Source organism: Lathyrus oleraceus, chromosome 7 (assembly GCF_024323335.1).
Source record: "Lathyrus oleraceus cultivar Zhongwan6 chromosome 7, CAAS_Psat_ZW6_1.0, whole genome shotgun sequence".
NCBI classification, from domain to species: domain Eukaryota; kingdom Viridiplantae; phylum Streptophyta; class Magnoliopsida; order Fabales; family Fabaceae; genus Lathyrus; species Lathyrus oleraceus.
This window is the reverse complement of record NC_066585.1, coordinates 413,562,873-413,582,607: the sequence shown is the minus strand read 5'-3', so window position 1 is coordinate 413,582,607 and position 19,735 is coordinate 413,562,873. Positions and strand designations below refer to the sequence as shown.

General features: G+C 34.4%; 1 protein-coding gene across 1 annotated transcript; it reads left to right on the top strand.

Moving 5' to 3' along the window:
- Positions 1–223: 223 nt before the first annotated feature.
- Positions 224–19,249, top strand: LOC127103042 (cytochrome P450 CYP82D47). Its single transcript, XM_051040335.1, has 2 exons — positions 224–1,296; positions 18,256–19,249. The coding sequence occupies exons 1-2, from the start codon at positions 352–354 to the stop codon at positions 18,886–18,888; spliced, it is 1,578 nt and encodes a 525-aa protein (XP_050896292.1). The 5' UTR covers positions 224–351; the 3' UTR covers positions 18,889–19,249.
- Positions 19,250–19,735: the final 486 nt, after the last annotated feature.

Sequence of the window (19,735 nt, the reverse complement as noted above, 5' to 3'; positions counted from 1 at the left end):
GGGTGGCCGTGGCCTTCCCACGTCCCCCTCAATTCCGTCACTGATGACAATTGAAGGGTTTAGAATTCCTTTATGATCTTTTCGATAAGAATTATGACTTTCTCAAAAAAAAAAATGTCATTTTGATTCGTTTTTTATTTTTATAAATATGTATAATTTATAGTATGATTTTATTAACATTTTTATAAATGTACACATACGTGTAATTTGTTATGCGTGTACTATTTTAACACATTGAGTCTATATGTTTTATTGGTTTCTTTAGTCTTATATTTGTGTGTATCTTTTTACTTTCACATTCCATACAAGGATATACTCCACACCTCATCACACCGCATATCATATATCACCATGGATGTAACAATTGAGTATCTATACGCAGTTGTTGCCGGAATTTTGAGCATACTAATAATTACTTATTCTGCCTTCTTTAGAAGTGAAGCACAGACACGACCCAAGCTTGCACCTTTAGCTTCCGGTGGGTGGCCTTTGATCGGCCACCTTCATCTCCTAGGCGGTTCAAATCAACCTCCATACATAACCTTAGGAGACTTAGCTGACAAATACGGACCAATTTTCACCCTTCGAATAGGCGTACACAAAGCCGTTGTGGTAAGCAGTTGGGAGTTAGCCAAGAAGATTTTCACCACTCACGATGTCATAATCTCGTCCCGTCCTAAATTCACCGCCGCTAAAATATTAGGACATGACTATGCTAATTTTGGATTCTCTCCTTACGGAGAATACTGGCAAAAGATGCGGAAGGTCACGGCTTCAGAGTTGTTATCAGCTCGAAGATTCGAAGCGCTTCGAGATATTAGAGACTCGGAGGTGAAGAAATCATTGATAGAGCTCTATAAGAGTGATGGATTTGATCGGTTTGATGATTTAAAAGTGGAGATGAAACAGTTTTTAGGAGATATGAACTTGAACGTGATTATGAGGATGATTGCTGGGAAGAGATATTCGAGTGATGGTAGTGATGAGAGAGAGGTGAGAAAGGTGAGGTGGGTTTTTAGAGAGTTTTTTAGGTTGACAGGTTTGTTTGTGGTTGGAGATGCGATTCCGTTTCTTGGATGGCTTGATTTGGGAGGACATGTGAAGGAGATGAAAAAAGCTGCGTGTGAGATGGATAGTGTTGTTTGTGGATGGTTGGAAGAACATCGCAGGAAAAATAATGATTTGGGGGAGACCACTAAGAGTGAGCAGGATTTCATGGATGTCTTGTTGTCTGTTCTTGATGGTGTTGATCTTGATGGTTATGATCTTGATACTGTCATCAAAGCCACCTGCTTGGTAAGCATCACTACCACTACTATAACATCATTTTCCAATCATTTTTAGTCTTTTTTTACACATTAGTTAATAGTAATCTCATAAGTTTTTATAAGCTTTTGAATAGGTGTAACACGAGCTAACCCGAAAACATTCGAGTTAGAGAAATGATATTTTTACAATACCTGCTAACCTTACACCATAAACAATATGTTTTTAATTTTTTATCATTAAATTCTCCTTCTTATTACACCTACATGTTCATTTGCTTTTAATTTACATCTCTACTTTATGTTTTAATTGATATATATATATTAATATCCTACATAAATATATTTGAAATATTATAGTAATAAATATTCTATTTATAAAAATATAAAAATTATTATTATTTTTAAAATTAAGTGATTAATCAATTTTATATTTTTATTAATCAATATTTTATATTTTATTAACTAACTTTGTTTTATTATAAGAAAATATTTTTAATATTTAAATATTTATTAATCACTTTTATCATTCTATTAATCAATTTTTTATATTTTATTAATTATTTTATTTTACAATTAAAAATTATTTTAAAATAATTGTATGTTTATTAACCAATTTTACCATTTTATTAACTAATTTTTTATATTTTATTAATTAATTTTATTTTCTATTTAAAATTAGTATTCACGAATACTATTCACAAAAGATATTCACTGTTTATAAAATATAAAATATATTTTTTTTACGTAAATATACAAAAGTGGAGCTAAGAATAGCATTGTCATTACCGTTCAATTTAATACTTAAAAAAAATTTTGTAAAACATTTTTCATGATTAAAGCATTATAAAATAAAGTTAATACTATTTAACACGCTATATTGTGATTAACCTATAGAACTTCCGAAAATTTAAGAGAACCTTGATTTTTTATACCATACGGCGAATCAGAAAAACTTGCAAATAAAATTGTATGTAAATTTTAATAAGTGTCCACTGTGAATCATGTAATACAGAAAAACGTAAGAGTAGAGATGAAAAAAGTTTTAGCGAGCTGGTTAAGACGAGGTTCAACATGATTTCATTAAAAAGCATAGCAATTATTTTAATGTGAGTGTGAAATGCAAACTAACAAAGTTTGACCCGCAACATTTCAACTTTTCTTTTAAAAGAGTGATAATTTGAAATTTGACTACTGAAATCTTTGACTACATTGCAAAAATTGAACTTCAAATTTAGAAATATTACGAAAAGTAAGAGAGATAAACTTAGACTACATTGCAAAATTTTATGTAAAGTAAGAGAGATGAAAATGTGTGAAATTGTTTCTTTTGATTGATTGTGTCAGGTAATAGTTACAAATATATATTTATAGTCAAACACTTTACTTATGTGGTACTACATTACTAAATTTAGTATTAATTAGAGAGATGATAATTAAATCCTTTTTTGCAAAAATTATTCATAATATTTAGGATAAAAATTCATAAAAATTATTCATAATAAATAAAGTGAAATCCAAATTATGACCATAAAAAAATTTCCACTAAAATAAACGACTTAATATTCATACCCGCATAATAGATTTTTTTTTTATTATTAATATTATTATTATTATTATTATTATTATTATTATTTATTATTATTATTATTATTATTATTATATAGGCATGTATACTTATTAATTTTATTAAATTCTGTATGCATTTTAATATAAGCGTTTCTAATTTTTTAGCTAACAATAATATTTTTAAATTTATTTTAAAATATAATTTAAAATGATTTAATAAATTAATTAATCAATTTTTTTATTAGAAATGGGTAAATGTGTTTGAATATGAGTATTTAGGTACCTATAAAGTATGGGTACAGGTACCAACGTTAGTGTCCACACGGGTATGGATTCGGATACAGGGATTTCTTTAAATCGCGGGTATGGGGACTTGTATTATAGTATCCTACTCATGCCTTACCCATTTCCATCCTTAGTTTATTAGTGTTTCTGATAAACACTTTTTGGTTAATCTCTCTGGGGCACGTCAGGTGAGATCACAAACGTACTGTATTTAGGTGATATTTGTTGTTTGTCCTCTTTCCTCTATGGGAAGCCTTTTTATACTCATCTTTAATCCCCCAGATCATTAAGAAGTGTCTCCTTAAGTTTCATGTCTAATGATAACCATAACGTATGTTGCTCTCTTTATTATCATGTAACGTCTTTTTGATAAATTTCGGGAACTCTTATGCAACCCTGGAACTTCCTCATAACCGTTATATTGATCTGTATATGTCATCTACCAAAGTGTCTCTGATAACCCTAAGGCACGGGATCCGACTTGTTTCATCTGTGCAACTCGACACTTTGTCATACTCAGCATGTTATCTGTTCATACTCGGCCTCAATGACTTATAACTCGGGCTTGAAAATTCTAGGATGTACATAAGCCCCCAATCACGAGGTCTAACAAAATGAAGTGTTCGGACATAAAGTCCTGCAATTCCTTCTTTCTTGAGTCGGTCAACTTTATGGTACGTTAACATGTGATAGTGGATTTTAAAAAGTAATAATCACAATTTATGATGATTTTTACGGGGAAGCCAATTTCTATCATGACTCTAGCTCGATAGAGTTTCCTAACCGTTGTAAAACTTACTTCCACAAAAACCATTTCCATCTTTATTCCTTTATATTTTGTGACTCTCGTCCTCTTTTCTTCAACATTTGTTGGCCAAATTTTTTGCACTTTCTGCCAATGGTTTCTACAAGCATAAGTCTCAGGTATTATTTATTTTCCTTACTTACTCTTTTTTAATTCTTTTATTATGGTTATAATACACGAGTGTGGTGATTCGGAGGAAGTACCAATTCTCCTTAATGCTCGTGAGAGAAGAAAACTCTATGATGAATGTATGAAAGAATGCGAGGGTCATCTGAAGCAAGCAGAGTTTGATCAAATTATTAAGGAAGTTTATTGTGACATTTCTTCACCTTATAGTGAAACTGACTCAGAATCTTCGTCGTCAAGTTCGGTGGACATTTTGATGGAGATGACAGGGTCTTGTATTGAGAAATAAGTCCTAAATTACGACCACAACGTACTTGACGATAAATATATTTCAAAGCTATGATCTAACATAAATATTTCTTCAATTGGGAATGAAGAAGATGTTGTGCTGGAATCCAGTGTGATCGACGAAAGAGTTTGCATCACTTGATCAATGGGAGTATCAGATGAATACTTTTATTTCTATTCAGAGGTAATCGAGGATTTTAAGATCAGTATCCCTTTTCATGATTTTGAATTTGATCTCCTTAAAACCCTGAACATTTCCCTTTCTCAACTGCGCCCAAATGGTTGGGTTTTACTAAAGATTTTGAACTCGTCTGTGAGGAAATGAACATACTTCCTACTTTAGGGTTGTTTTTCTATTTCTTTGAGATGAAAGGAGCAGATAAAGGAGGTTGTATTTCCCTTAGTGGAATCCTAGGGAAAAGTTTCCTCAAGGTCTACACTACCAACTACAAAGGTTTCAAGGATGAGTTTCTTCGAGTAAAAAGTGGGAAAATATGTCATCAGGTTATGTATGCGTTGGATGAAGATTATCACTTTCCGATCTATTGGACGTATAACCCTCTTCTGGTGTCCGACTTTGATTATGACAAGCTAGACGCTGTAGAAGTCTGAGCTTTAGCTATTCTAGATGCCTTCCGGGTAGTGAAGGTCAAATATTTGTTAAACATGGTCGATGATCCGGAACAAATCTCTAATTTCTTGGGTAGTCCTTATAGGTCTCTTGTTATACTCTAGCGACCTCTTTATTTGATCTTAGCTTTTTATTCTTTTTCAGCCGAAATGACGAACCTCAAGCTGACAAAACAAAAGAATTTAATGGCTAAAGTGAGGGAGAGGCGGGGAGAACAATCTGCTTCTAAGATCAACATGTTCGGTATCCAGACCCGATCTCTTAAAAGAAAGAAATGGATGTTGGGAAAGTATCCCCAACTGTTTTGGAGCCCCATACTTCCTTTGTTCCCCCTCATGGAGGATCGAAATAGAAATCTCCTAAGAGGATGATAACTTTGATGAGTGACCCTGTAAGTCATGTCGACTTGGCATTTACTACTTTGATGCAGGATTCTAGTGACGACCAATAATCTAATCCGTCAACCAAATTCAAGTTTTGTTACAACATCTTTGATGGTCTGAAGTTTCTTTATGATCATCTGAATGTTATAAAGGATATCGAGAAGGTGAAAAATATAGGTGATCAACAACTAATCCAAAACATTGGGGCTTACCTGATGAGGTGTGCTGTTATGAACCAGGTACCGTTTCAAGTCAGTGAGGCTTATGAGCAGAATGAAACCCGTCTTACTAAGGATGTAACCCAATTAAAGGACAACCTTAAGGTTCAGACTGACAAGGTGGAAGATCTTAACAAACAATTATTGGAAGTGAAGAAACAGAAGGGAACTGTAGAATCTAAGTGTTTGGAACTTGAAACAACCACAGTCGGCTTGATCTAAGATGTTTAACATGCTCGGGGCGTTAAATGAGATGTTGAACAAATCCTTGCAAGAGTCCTAGGTAGACCTCCTTTCAGTTAGCGACGTGACTTTTGAGAGGGCTAAAGCTCAAGCGTTATGCCTCAAACATGACCTCAATTTGTCCGAGATGGACTTCTTTAAGACCGTGGTGGATGGTTGGCTTGTAGATGTGGAGGAAGCTTCCTCTAAAGCCGAGGTCTCTAAGGATGTGACGGCTGATGATCCGATCCATGTCTCTCAAGAGGATGAACAACACAATGTTTAAGTTTGCTTGTATTTATTGTTAGCCATCCAAGATGATGCACTTTTTATAATGTTTGGATAATGTCCATTTTATTTCTAATACAATGCTTAAGCCCCTCTGAGTCCTTTTCGGGTATATTATTATTATCTTATATGCATGTTACTCCTTCATTGTGTGTATAGCCATGGGTGTATTTTAGATGCATGTTTATATTTTAGTGGTATGCATCAGAAACTGGCCCCGATGCATACCAACTCGCTCTTTCTTTAATTTAAGTCATAGATCTTCAGTGTACTAATTGACTTGCCGATGATTTTAATTTAGACCTTTTGGTTAGGTTAGAAGATAATTAATCAGGTTTGCTAGAGGTTCTTTGGATCTTAGATTAGGTCAGAGGTTTTATTAACATAACTCGGCCAAAGGTTCTTATTTACATGGCCAATTTGATTAGGTTAGAGGTTTAATTATCATAACCCTGCCATAGGTTCTTATTTACATGGATGATTTGATTAGGTCACTGATGATGTCTAGCACGCTTATTGCTCATGGGACGAGCTAGGTTTTATTCTTAAAAACTAGAGAGAATAACACATAACCATATGAATTGAGGGTGCCTCATTAAAAATCATTGCCCTTGCAAGGGAAAAGAGTGTTACCCCCAATTTTTATTTAATGCTAGTATTACATAATGTTAACTATAATATAACCTTAGGCTGGAAACAATCCAAGCCCATAGTATTTCTATTCCTTCCAAACTCTCAAGTTTATAAGCTCCATTATTCAACTTTTGTTGGATTCGGTAAGGTCCTTCCTAGTTTGGGGAGAACTTTCCCTTCTTTTTTGTATCTATAACCTTATTCAAAACCAAGTTGCCATCTTGAAAACTTCTCAGATGAACTCTAGTGTTGAACCTCATGGTCATTCTTTGTTTCGCTGCACATTCTCTAACATGAGCCATTCTCTTGATTTCTTCTATGAGTTCGGCCGAGTTATCTAATCCTTCTTCGTTAAGGATATTGTCAAAATTCATTTGGCACCAGGTTGAAGTTCTAACTTCTACTAGTATCATCGCATCATCCCCGCACACCATTCGAATGGGGGTCTCCTTAGTGGTAGAGTGAGGCGTAGTACGGTAAGACCATAGAATTTCGTGCAGATATTTTTCCCAAATCCCCTTCATCTCATCTAGTTTCTTTTTCATTCCTGAGAGTATGATTCTATTTGCTACCTCGGACTGACCATTAGCCCCGGGATATTCGACAGAAATAAACTAGTTATGAATGTCGAGCCGCCTACAAAAATATATGAATGATGAAGTTACAAATTGTGTGTCGTTGTCGGATATAATGATTCGTGGTAGACCAAAATGACATATGATATTTCTCCAATAAAACCTCTTTACCCCTTCTGTCGTGATCCGGGGTACGCTGTAACACCCCTTTTTCTACCCCAAAATACTTAACATATAATCAGAGTAAATAAGCACGCATATAAACGAAAGGGCGTCACATCGACGTTTTCAAAAACTAAAAGCTTTCAAAAACCAACATCATTCATCATCAATATACAATACACCTGGTCATTTAAAATAACACATTTCACTTATCATGAATATTCAAGAATATGCGTTCGCAGCGGAAAATAATGAATACTCATGTATTTCATAAAATGATTCATGTCCCATACCATGATCATCTCTCAATAATCTCTTCAAGATAAAATAAAACCATATCCAGAATCTTTGGCACTATGGCCTCTCAAACATCAATTGCAATTAAACATGTTCACAAGTAATAACATAATACGTATCCAAACAAGATATGAGTTCAATACTACTAATCTACCCAGTGTTACATGACCAGAGCATTGACTCATTACCTAGTCTCTAAAACAAAACACAGAAACTCTCCAGCTAATCTCGAGTGAGTTACCGTCCACTTACTTCCGCAATACTACTCTGGAGTATCTGCACGATGCCATGTAAAGCAACATTCAAACAGAAGGGTGAGAATTCAAATCATTATGAAGAAGTATAATAAAGCACAATGATTAAATCAACAATTAAAGGAATTCATCACACTTTGTATAACCATGTAAATAATACTAACCAATATTTATTTCACATGTTCAAACATCCATCAAAACCCAGGGAGTATAATATTACAGTCCAATATTATATTCCCAATTATACACATAACTACAACTATCGCATAATCACATATTTTGCCAAATTATGTATCCAAACATCACCAAATTCAATTACTATATCTCATACACACTTCACAATCACATCAATGCAAACATTCAATTATCACATAACTCTAATGTGACTCTATGCATGTGGTACCTCAATGTGAACCCAAAGTTTCACCGCTTTCCGATTCAATATCTAGAATCCAAGCCACTACGTCTATTTCCAATTAAGGATCAACGTCTGTTACGCCTATTTCCAATTAAGGATCAACGTCTATGTGAACCCACAGTTTCACCGCTTTCCGATTCAATATCTAAAACCCAAGCCACTACGTCTATTTCCAATTAAGGATCAACGTCTGCTATGCCTATTTCCATTCAAGGATCAACGTCTAATACCATGTGAACCCACAGTTTCACCGCTTCCACCATGAAGCCGACCATGCCATGAATGAATGTACAAATACCAACACATATGCAATTAAGATCATCTCTACCATCTTAACATTCCACATATCACCATAATTCAACTCTATGAATTATCCACCAATGGTACATATACACATTCATAACAATATATCATTCACAAATATAGGCTAATTATCAACTACTCACACTTAGATTGCATTTCAAAATAAATACAACTTTTAAAATCTCAATTTTTTTATTTTTCAACAGTGGTAACCGGTTAACGCTCGGTGAGTAACCGGTTAACACAAAACAAGCAAGTAACCGGTTAACGCTCGGTGGGTAACCGGTTAACACAAAACAGAATGTAATTTCCTGCGCAGATTTTTAGCAAGTAACCGGTTAACGCTCGGTGGGTAACTGGTTAACACAAAACAGAATGCAGAATTTTCTGCATTTTTCATCGTTGGAGGACTTTCGGACCTCCGATTTCGATTCCGTAAAAATCCAAACGTTCAGAAAATTATAACTCCTACAATACTCTAAGTATATAACGTTAATTTGCAATTTTAACACAATAAAATCAGCACAGATCAAGAATACTCATCAAAACCTAACAATTTCAAACAACCATACAAAATTAGGGATTTTAACCTAAACATACTTCTATCCATTGACCTAATCATACTAACCCATAATAATAAGGATTCTCCCCCTTACCTCTTCAATTTTCTGAAAACCTTAGCTTCTCTCTTGTTCTTCCCCTCTTCTCCTCACTTTTCCTCTTTTCTTTCTCTATTGCCGTCAAATGATCAAAATAATCCTACTTCTCACTCTCCTCACCTCTTATATACTAGTATTCTATTTGGGCTTAAAGAATGATACCTCTAATTTAATTATTAGGCCCAATAAGACCTAGTATTATAATATCTCTATTTAATTCAAATAAATTAAACCAACTCAATATGCACACCAAGTTAATTAATTCAATTATTCATTATATCTCATATCAACTAAATAATTAATTAACACACCAAATTAATTAATATGATCGATTATTATACTACCTAACAACCAATTAATTACTTAACACTCCAAATAAATAAAATAAAATATAGTAATAATAATATATGAAATAATTACTAAAATTGGGTTGTTACATACGCTGTCAGCTTCTACATATTTGGTGAAATAATGCACTGCAACTATGAGAAATTCAGTTGCCCGACGACCAAAGGGAAAGGTCCAAGAATATCAACTCCCCACTGGTAAAAATTCCAAGGGGGGATTATAGAATGCAACAGATTCTGGGGAGAGTGTATGAACGGAGCATAAATCTGACACTTCTCACAATGATTCATAAACGGCACACAGTCTTGTAGCATACTCAGCCAATAGTATTTGGCCCTGAGTATTTTTCCCGATAATGTTCTCCCCCCAATATGACTTCCACACACTCCTTCACGCACCTCTTTCATTATAAGTCTTACTTATTCTTCAGCGATACATCTCAACATTGGAGAGGACCTACCCATCTTGTATAGCTGGTTGGCTACCATGAGGTATCATGAGAATATCTTTTTTATGCTTCGAGCTTCAGTCTCCTCATCTGGAAACTTTTCTTGAGTCAGGTATTGAATGATGGGTGTCATTCAGCCCCGTGCATTTTCTAATACAATGACTTTCTCCATTTTCGTGCTCGATGCTTCCAAAGTTTCTCGGATTACCATTATGTTTAACCCATGGCCTCTGGTGTTAGCTAGACGGGCTAGCATATCAGATCTAGTATTTTCTTCCTGGGGAATTTGTGATACTTCAAACTTCGTGAACCCTTTGGCTAATTGCAGAGCTGTTTGTAGATACTTGAGTAATAATGTATCCTTTGTCTGATAATCTCCTTTGATTTGACTAGTAATTAATTATGAATCAGTACGAACTAGAAAATGGGAAACTCCGACTTCTTTAGCTAACTTCAAGCCGACAATTACGGCTTCGTATTCTACTTGATTATTGTAGGATTGGAAATTGAAACAGAGATATACTTTATTATCAATTCCCCCGATCCCTCTAGTATTATCCCTGTTCCGCTACCTTTGAGATTGGTGAGTCGTCCACTAATAGGATCCACTACTCGGGCGGTTCCTCTAGGGTGGGCGAACTCAACTTTATTAGAAAATTTATCAGTACTTGTGATTTGATGATGTTCTTGGGTGTGTATGTGATGTCTTACTCAGACAATTCTACAGTCCAAGCCACCATCCTGCCTGCTAAGTCTGGCTTTTTTAGAATTTGTTTTACGGGATAGTTTGTCTTCACAATAATAGGGTTTCCTTGAAAGTACTGTCTGAGTTTCCTGGCGGTGATTAGTTTTGCCAAAGTTAATTGTTCAATCTTTTGATCACATACTTCTTCTCTTTTAAGTACCTTGATGACAAAATAAATCAGCCTCTCATCTCCATTATAGTCCTGAACTAATAACGAGCTAACATCTTTCTCGGAGACTGCTAAGTACAAGGTAAAGGGTGAACTTTCCTTTGAACGGACCAAGATCGGTGGGGAAGAGAAGCATTTCTTCAAATCCATAAACTCCTTCTCACATTCTTCCTTCCACTGTAAATTTATCGACTTCTTTATAGCTGCGAAGAAATGTATGGATTTATCGCCCGTGCAAGAGAGAAATCAGGACAAGGAGGCTAATTTCCCGGTCAGCTGTTGAACCTTTTTCATTGATGCTGGACTTCTCATATTAATGGTTAGCTGACACTTTTCTGGATTCGCCTCTATTCCCTGGTGTGTTAGCATGAATCCTATAAATTTTTCAGCTTGTACCATGAAGGTAAACTTGTTGGGGTTAAGACTCATGTCGAACTTCCTTATTGACTTAAATGTTCCTTCCAAGTCTTTTACATGATTCACCTCCTCACGGGTCTTTATCAACATGTCATCAACATATACTTCCAAGTTTCTCCCTATCCATGATGAGAACATCATATCCATCAGCCTTTGATATGTAGCCCCGATGTTTTTAAGACCAAATGGCATTAATTCATAGTGATAATTGTTTATGTTGGTCATGAATGTTGTTTTGGGAGCATCTACCAAATTCATTCATATTGGGTTATAGCATGAATAGGCATTCATGAAGCGGAGCATGCGGAACCCGGATGTGGCATCGGTGTGTAGTAATGGGTAAGGGTCATTCGGGCAAGCCTTGTTAAGGTCGGTGAAATCTATGCCCATGCGCCACTTTCCTGATTTCTTTTTTACCATGACGAAATTGGAAAACCAGGTGGGATATTTTATTTCCCAGATGAATCCGGCCTTCAAGAGCTTATCAACCTCTTCCTAACAGGCTTTCTATTTTCTTCTCCATTTTTTTTCGTTTCCTCTGCATTACGACCTTCGATGATGGATCAAGGGAAATCTCATGGAACACAACATTTAGGTCGATCCCTGGCATGTCCGAGGGCTTCCACGTGAAGAGGTTGACGTTATCTCTTAATACCTTGATGATGTCTACTTTCTCTTCCTGAGATAGACCCGAACCTATCTGTGTGACCTGGAAATATTTGGCACTGATTTGCACCTTTTTTAATTCCAAGGATTCATTGAAATGACCGACTTTTAGACCGTTTTGGAAGCCTCCCACGAACATTTCCTTGTTTGGATGAGAGAATTTTATAGTTTCTTCATTGAATCACGCCATATATTCTCATAGGGATTCAGAGGGCCCCTGGAAGATGTTGAACAAGCTGGTAGTTGTCACCTTTCTATGTTTGCTGACAAAGAAATGTTGCATTGTCTTCCTGGTTAGATCTTGGTAACCGGTGATTGATAATATAGGTAGGCTCATGTACCAGCGTAATGCCACATCCTTTAACGTTCCCACCCTAAGCTTTCATTTCAAGGAGTCGGAAGCCCTGATTATTTCCATTTGATTGTTAATTGAGATTATATGCTCATGCAGATCACTTTTACCATTGAAGGATAGCAAAGGTGATGGTTTAAAATTTTATGGAACTTGATCATCCTAGAGTTCCTCTGAAATAGGTTGAAGATTAAGAATCTCATTCTCTTCTTCCTCCTTCTTAGTGTTGTGCATCTGCTAAAGTGTATGAACACTTTCTTCCAAAGACCCATTATGCTGGTGGAGATTTTCCACAATTGTAAGAAGTTATGCCATATCTGATGGAGTGTGAGGTTCTCTCCTTCTAGGAGATGATCCAGACACCATGTTCCTATGGTGTAATGTATTATTTTGTGAGGCCTGGGAAAGTTTTACTGAGGTCCCACGGTGGGCGCCAAATGTTCCTGATAAACACTTTTTGGTTAATCTCTCTGAGGCAAGTCAAGTGAGATTACAAACATACTATATTTAGGGGAGATTTGTTCTATGTCCTCTTCCCTCTGTGGGAAGTCTTTTTATACCAATCTCCAATCTCTCATATCATTAAGAAGTGTCTCCTCAAGTTCCATGTCCAATGATAACCATAACGTATGTCGCTCTCTTTATTATCATGTAACATCTTTTTGATAAATTTATGTAACTCTTATGCAATCCAGGAACTTCCTCATAACCGTCATGCCATTTTGTATACGTCATCTACCAAAGTGTCTCTGATAACCCAAAGGTTGGGGTTTCGACTTGTTTCATTTATGCGGCTCAACACTTTGTCATACTTGGCATGTTATCTCTTCATACTCGACCTCAATGACCTATAACTCAACCTTTAGAATTCTGGGATGTACAATTAGGTACTATTAGAATTATAGATTGACATAACTTATCCTTACAAAATTGTTTTTTAATGTGAGATGTGTCATTCTATATACACTCTTTAGAGTCCATGTGTCTAATCAATGTGAAACTTGAGATTTTGTCACTACACCTCCTCACGGTCATCATTATTAGGATTAGTGCATGGACATAAATGGTGGGTGACCCATAGTCTGATCGATATGCTCTGATACCATATTAGAAATAGAGTTTGACCAAACTTATCCCTACAAAATCAACTTCAAAGGTGATGCGTGTCACTCTATGTAAAGTATTTATAGGCTCTATGTCTAATCAATATAGGACTTGATATTTTCTCAATAGTTACTTATATGGGTGGTTCATGGATCCCCTTTTGTGGATGATGTTGGATGAGAATATGGACAATAAATGGTCTATAAGGGGATGGGGTGAATATACCTCCCAAAGATTAAAAATTAGTTTGAACATCGTTTTTATCAGAGTTAGTTTATTTTGAGTGGCAGAAACAAATTTATCATAAAATAGATTATGCTTGGAAGTTTTACAAATGTACTTAAACAGTTTACAACACAATCAAGTTAGACTATTGAATTACACCAAGTGAACAAACTGATTTTATTGAATAATTGAACAATTACACGAGAAATATTATTTCACAATTTTAACACGAATAAGATTCTAAAACCATAGTTTCAGTTTAATCGACACTAAGACAAAATTGAATTACCAATTCTAACAAAGCCTGCAACTTATGCAATGAACCGCTACCAACAGAAAAACCTATCAGCATACAATTTTATGAAGCAATAAAAATAACATAATCATGATATCAACTACGAAATTAAATGTGTGTGTGTGTGTGTTTTTGTATGTGTTTCTCTATGTGTGTGTGTGTGTGTGAGAGAGAGAGAGAGAGAGATAGATAGATAGATAGAGAGAGAGAGAGAGACAGAGAGACAGAGAGACAGAGAGAGACAGAGAGAGAGAGAGAGAGAGAGAGAAACAGAGATAGTACACCAGGATTTATAGCGGTTTGATACGTTCATCCTCGCTTTGTGCTTAATCCACTCTCAAATGGTTACCCATTTGAAAACTCGTTCATCTTCCACTATGATTTGTAACAAAATTACAAGAGTTCGTACAGTCACTAATCCAAAATAAATGCTGATGAAAATTAAATTTCTTCTTTATGGATCTTGACTTGTACACAGCTCCATGAACTGAACTTTATGAGAAATCTTTACTCGAATTCGCTTCTCGAATATTCCATCCCCACAACCTGCTATTAAGTCTCAGTCTATGGCAATCTTTACACGAATCCACTAGTATATTTAGTGTTGGTTTGGCCTAAAATTGAGAAGAAGTTTTACCATGTCCGTAGGCTTCTACACAACACTACCAATGTCAACATGGAGAGAAGAACCTCATTCTTTTTTGATAGAATTATAAGAATCAGTTCACAACACCACACACTCTGCAAGCCTCTTAAATCTTAAACAAATCTTCAAAGAAATGTTAAATTCAAAACAAATCTTCTCAATCAATCACGAATATTCAAAGATAAGATTCAGATCCATCCAATAATAGAAAAATAATGAGATAGAATATGAAAGAAATTTTTTGCAAGTGTTCAAGAAAGATTTACAACTCTTTTTAAAATTGGAGAACAAGTAGTTTTTGAGTTTTCAAATCATCAATGGAAGTGTATGTTTACTAACATTGTGAATGATTTTAAGACAGAAAATGAGTTATAGATGTTGGAGATGAATCACAAAAATGAGTGAAAAATCAAGTTTGATTCAAGTCATGAACACTTGGTGATTTGAGTCAAGTGTAAAAGTAATGTGAAACAAGATCTGCACTTGAAGAGAAACTCATTTTGATATGATTCGAGTCAAGCATGTGTTGTGATTCGACTCATGCCAGTTGTGATTTAAGTCATAAACAAGTCATAATTTGACTCAAACTTAGTTGGGGCTAAAAGAAGTCTTGTTATTTGACTCATGTTCAAACTATGATTCAACTCACATGTTGCATGATTCGAATCATATGTAAGTTGTGATTCGACTCACAACCTCACACTATTTACTATTTTCCCCCTATTCAATTTTATTTGACTCAATAGATTGTGTGATTCGAATCACATATCCAAAATCTAAAGATTTATTAGTTTTCAAATATGTTTTGAGATTTTACTTGTGATATGACTTGAACCAATCTCAACTATGGTTCTTGTTCCAAAAACTTGACTAATTAACTTAAAACATACTCTTGAAACTCAAACATAAATGGTTTGAATTATGCATGCTAAAAATGTACGAATATAAAACTTAATCCTTGAATATGCAATTGTAGAGGAGACTTAATGATATAAGAATTAAAGCAAAGTAAAGCTTAAGAGACAAGCAATAAAATCATATAGAGGTCTCCCCCTTAATGTATCATAGACATGTAACTTCAAGTAATATTTGAGCCCATATTCAGCTAATTCCTTCCATTTTATCGCATCTTCCATTGATCGTATCCCTACATATGCATCTTTCTTCAGATCGTGGTTATATAATATACACTTTTTTTGTTACTAGCATTATCAACATAGAACATGACTATAATGTCTAATAGTCAAGTTAAGTCTAGCATTTTGATTGTGTCTAAAGTTTTTTGTAACCATTATGAACCTAAGTCAAGAGTGTCCATACACACATGGTTTGCTATCAGTTGAGGGGAATTCATTTATCAATTATCTTTTCGATTTCGACTTATATGTATAAAACTTACGTGTAAGAAAACACCTTTCATGTGTTTCATTATGCAATAACCTTGAGTTGTAAGATGATATTATGTAAGCAATAACTACTGCACATAAATAGGATAATCATTGTGTCATAAAACATAAAACTAACTGATAAAAACTCTACCCCAACTTGTGAATAGTTGAAACCTCCTTAACTCTTGATAAATAAATTCCTAATGGTAAACTCAACTTCCCAATTGATTCATCGATTGTCTTTCATGATCGTTGATTGACTTTCCCTACAAATAATAATGAACTAGTTGGTTGAACTATTGACTTATATTATCTATTTTTCCCACTACTTCTAATCTTAATCACCATTGAAATTTGTTCTGTCTTCATGCCACGTGTTAGGAATCAAAGTACTGTGATTATAAAAAAAATGTATTTTCTTTTTAAGGATCCAAAACTCTATTTGTATTCTTGAGGCTCCTCAACCCTTTTAGATGAAAAAAACCTAGTATTTACGAGAATGTCAAGTTGTAGTCTCTGATTAAAACGAACGATTCAAAATCTTATGTTTTCAAGTCTCATATGAACACATCAGTGAACGCAAATCAACCTCCAACTATTAGGAAAATGAAGTTGATATTTTTATCTAAATCGACTATTTTTCTCTTCTTTTAGGTCAAATGGGGTAATATTTAAGAGATTTTTTGTGTGCCCAAAGCTATAGTTGGTGTGCTACGTCATATACCTCATCATAATACACATTTCTTGCGGTGAAAGACCTAGATAGACATATTCAACAATTCTAAATTCTAGCTCATCACGATTGTAAGGCCTTAATAATAATGGAAAACAAGATAAGCCAAAAACCCTAATAGATTTATAATTAGAATCTTTGTTATGTAAAACATGGAAACAAGAGTTGGACTCTACTAAAGCAACGGTAGGAAACCTATTTAACATTAGATAAGTTGTAGTCATAAAACTATGATCCCAAAACTAGATATTTTGTAAAGGTCTGAATTATCCTCCATAATAAGATTGGACAACTTTAATGGTAGTATTAAATTGAATTTTGAAAAATTCAAGAAAAAGTTTAAAGGCATACATAGCTTCAAACTTTTGTTTGAGAAAATAGAACCATGTATATCTAGTATTTGCATCTACAAAAGTTATGTAGTGGTTAAAACTAGAATTAGATGAGAACGGAGAAGGTCCTATAGGTCAGTTTAGACTAAATCAAAAGAAGCATTGTAAGCATTTGATGGAAAATGAGCATTAAGTCTATGAGATTTTCCTAAGAAGCATGACTTGCAAAAATTAAAATTTAAGAGTATTTTTATTGAAGGTATATTACACAGTTTGAAAATACTATTGAAAGAAGTAAACTTGGCATGTCCAACTTTACAATGCCATATATAACTAGAACTAACTATAAAATAATTTGATACATTTTACTTTAAAACAACGGAAGATAGACCGTGAGTTTAAGAGATTGAGGCAATACATGATGTATCCAAGATGATATTAGGAAAGCATTATAGTCCATTAGAGTCAAGAAATCCCTCAAGGAGAACATTTGTCATGATAAAATTCAAACATGACAAGATTATCATTAGAAAACTTTGAAACAGATAGCATAGTTCTTGTGATTAAAGGAACATGAAGAATGTTACCAATAACTAAATTACTGTTTGGATTGAATACAGAGCAAACAAAGAATGATCCAACAAACCTAATTTGTAAGGTTCGGTCAATTTCTGCATATGTTAGTTTAATCATTCTGCATAAGGTTTGATCCAACAATCATTTTTTTAAGTTAGTTACAAAAGGAGTGTACTCACTTTTTTTTTAACAAAAGAAATTCTATATTTATCTCTTTAATGAATCTTCTAAAAACATTCATTAGCATTTTCCTTAAATTTAATATTTAACTCAATATTACTATCCTCCAATTTGATTATGGTTGAGATCTACAGGCAGACATGAATTCCCATTCAATGTAGTATCAAAATAGAGACGGATGTAGTATATATATTCAAATCTTGAAATCATGTGATGCTATTAGTAATTGCTAGCATTTTGTATTTTGCAGACGTTAATTGCCGGGGCAACAGACACAACAACAGTAACCATAACATGGGCACTCTCATTACTGCTGAACAATCGCCACACATTGAAGAAAGTTCAAGATGAATTAGACGAAAAAGTTGGGAAAGAAAGACTAGTGAATGAATCAGACATAAACAACTTAGTTTACCTTCAAGCTGTGGTGAAAGAAACACTGAGACTATATCCTGCTGGACCACTCTCAGGTGCGCGTCAATTCACTGAAAATTGTACTGTGGGCGGATACCATATTCAGACAGGTACTAGACTAATTCTGAACCTTTGGAAGATGCATCGAGATCCACGTGTGTGGTCAGAACCATTAGAGTTTCAACCAGAAAGGTTTTTGAATACTCATAAGGATGTTGACGTTAAAGGACAGCATTATGAGTTTCTTCCGTTTGGAGGTGGAAGAAGGTCTTGTCCTGGCATAACATTTGGTCTTCAAATGACACATTTGGCATTAGCTGCTTTCTTGCAAGCGTTTGAAGTGACAACTCCTTCGAATGGCAATGTTGATATGAGTGCGACGTTTGGACTCACAAACATCAAAACCACCCCACTTGAGGTTATAGCCAAACCTCGTTTGCCATACGAGCTCTTTGTTAGTGAACATTAACCTTGAATTGGTGTGTGTTCAGAATAAAGTGCAAATTGTGTTGGGCCGTAAAGACTGTTTGAATCAGATGGAGACCAGCAAGCAGGAATGAAAACGAAGTGTAATAATTATGCCGTGAAACTTGTATGCACCGCTTTTCCATTTTCTTATTTTTCATCGGTTGATTAGTTTGTGGCAGTGGTAAATGAGAAGGTAAATGCTCCAAAGATAAAAGTCTTATAAATAAGCTTCCCAAGCAAATGTGGATTAAAGATATTGAACCATGATTTTAAATTAAGGTAACACTCCCGGATATTGGGATTGCTGCGATATAAATTGTCATCGATATAGCGTGAATCTAGATTAAAAAATTATTGAAATATATTTCATCTGTCTCATAAAAAATGTCTTATTTGAACACTTCACGGTTATTAATGAAATGATTGGATGTGTTGGTTCTAATGATAAAATTAATATCATTTACTATAATATCCCTATTAATTGTAGTTAAAAGAGTGGTCGGATAAAGTGAAAGATAATAAATAGGGGTATGATAGTGGAAAAATAATAATAAATATTGGATTGATAGTGTAAAAAGACAATTATTTTGGGACAAAAAAAAAGTAGATATAAGACATTTTTTATGAGACGGAGAAAGTGTTGTTTAAAAGAAGTTAACATGAAGATTTTTATTGTATTGTATGAACTAATATTGAAATTTGAGGTTTTAAAATTGTTTTGAAAGTTGCCGGATAAAACAATGGATTTGAACTTTTTGTTAGTGCGTGAGACACTTTTAGTAAGGAAAGAAAAAGAGAATAAAGAATAAGTTTCGTTATTATTGAATGTGTTAACACTGAATCACAAT

Coding starts and splice junctions, on each gene's coding strand:
- LOC127103042 (XM_051040335.1), top strand. CDS start 352: ATGGATGTAACAATTGAGTATCTATACGCAGTTGTTGCCGGAATTTTG. Junction 1,297..18,255: donor TCATCAAAGCCACCTGCTTG/GTAAGCATCACT, acceptor TGTATTTTGCAG/ACGTTAATTGCCGGGGCAAC.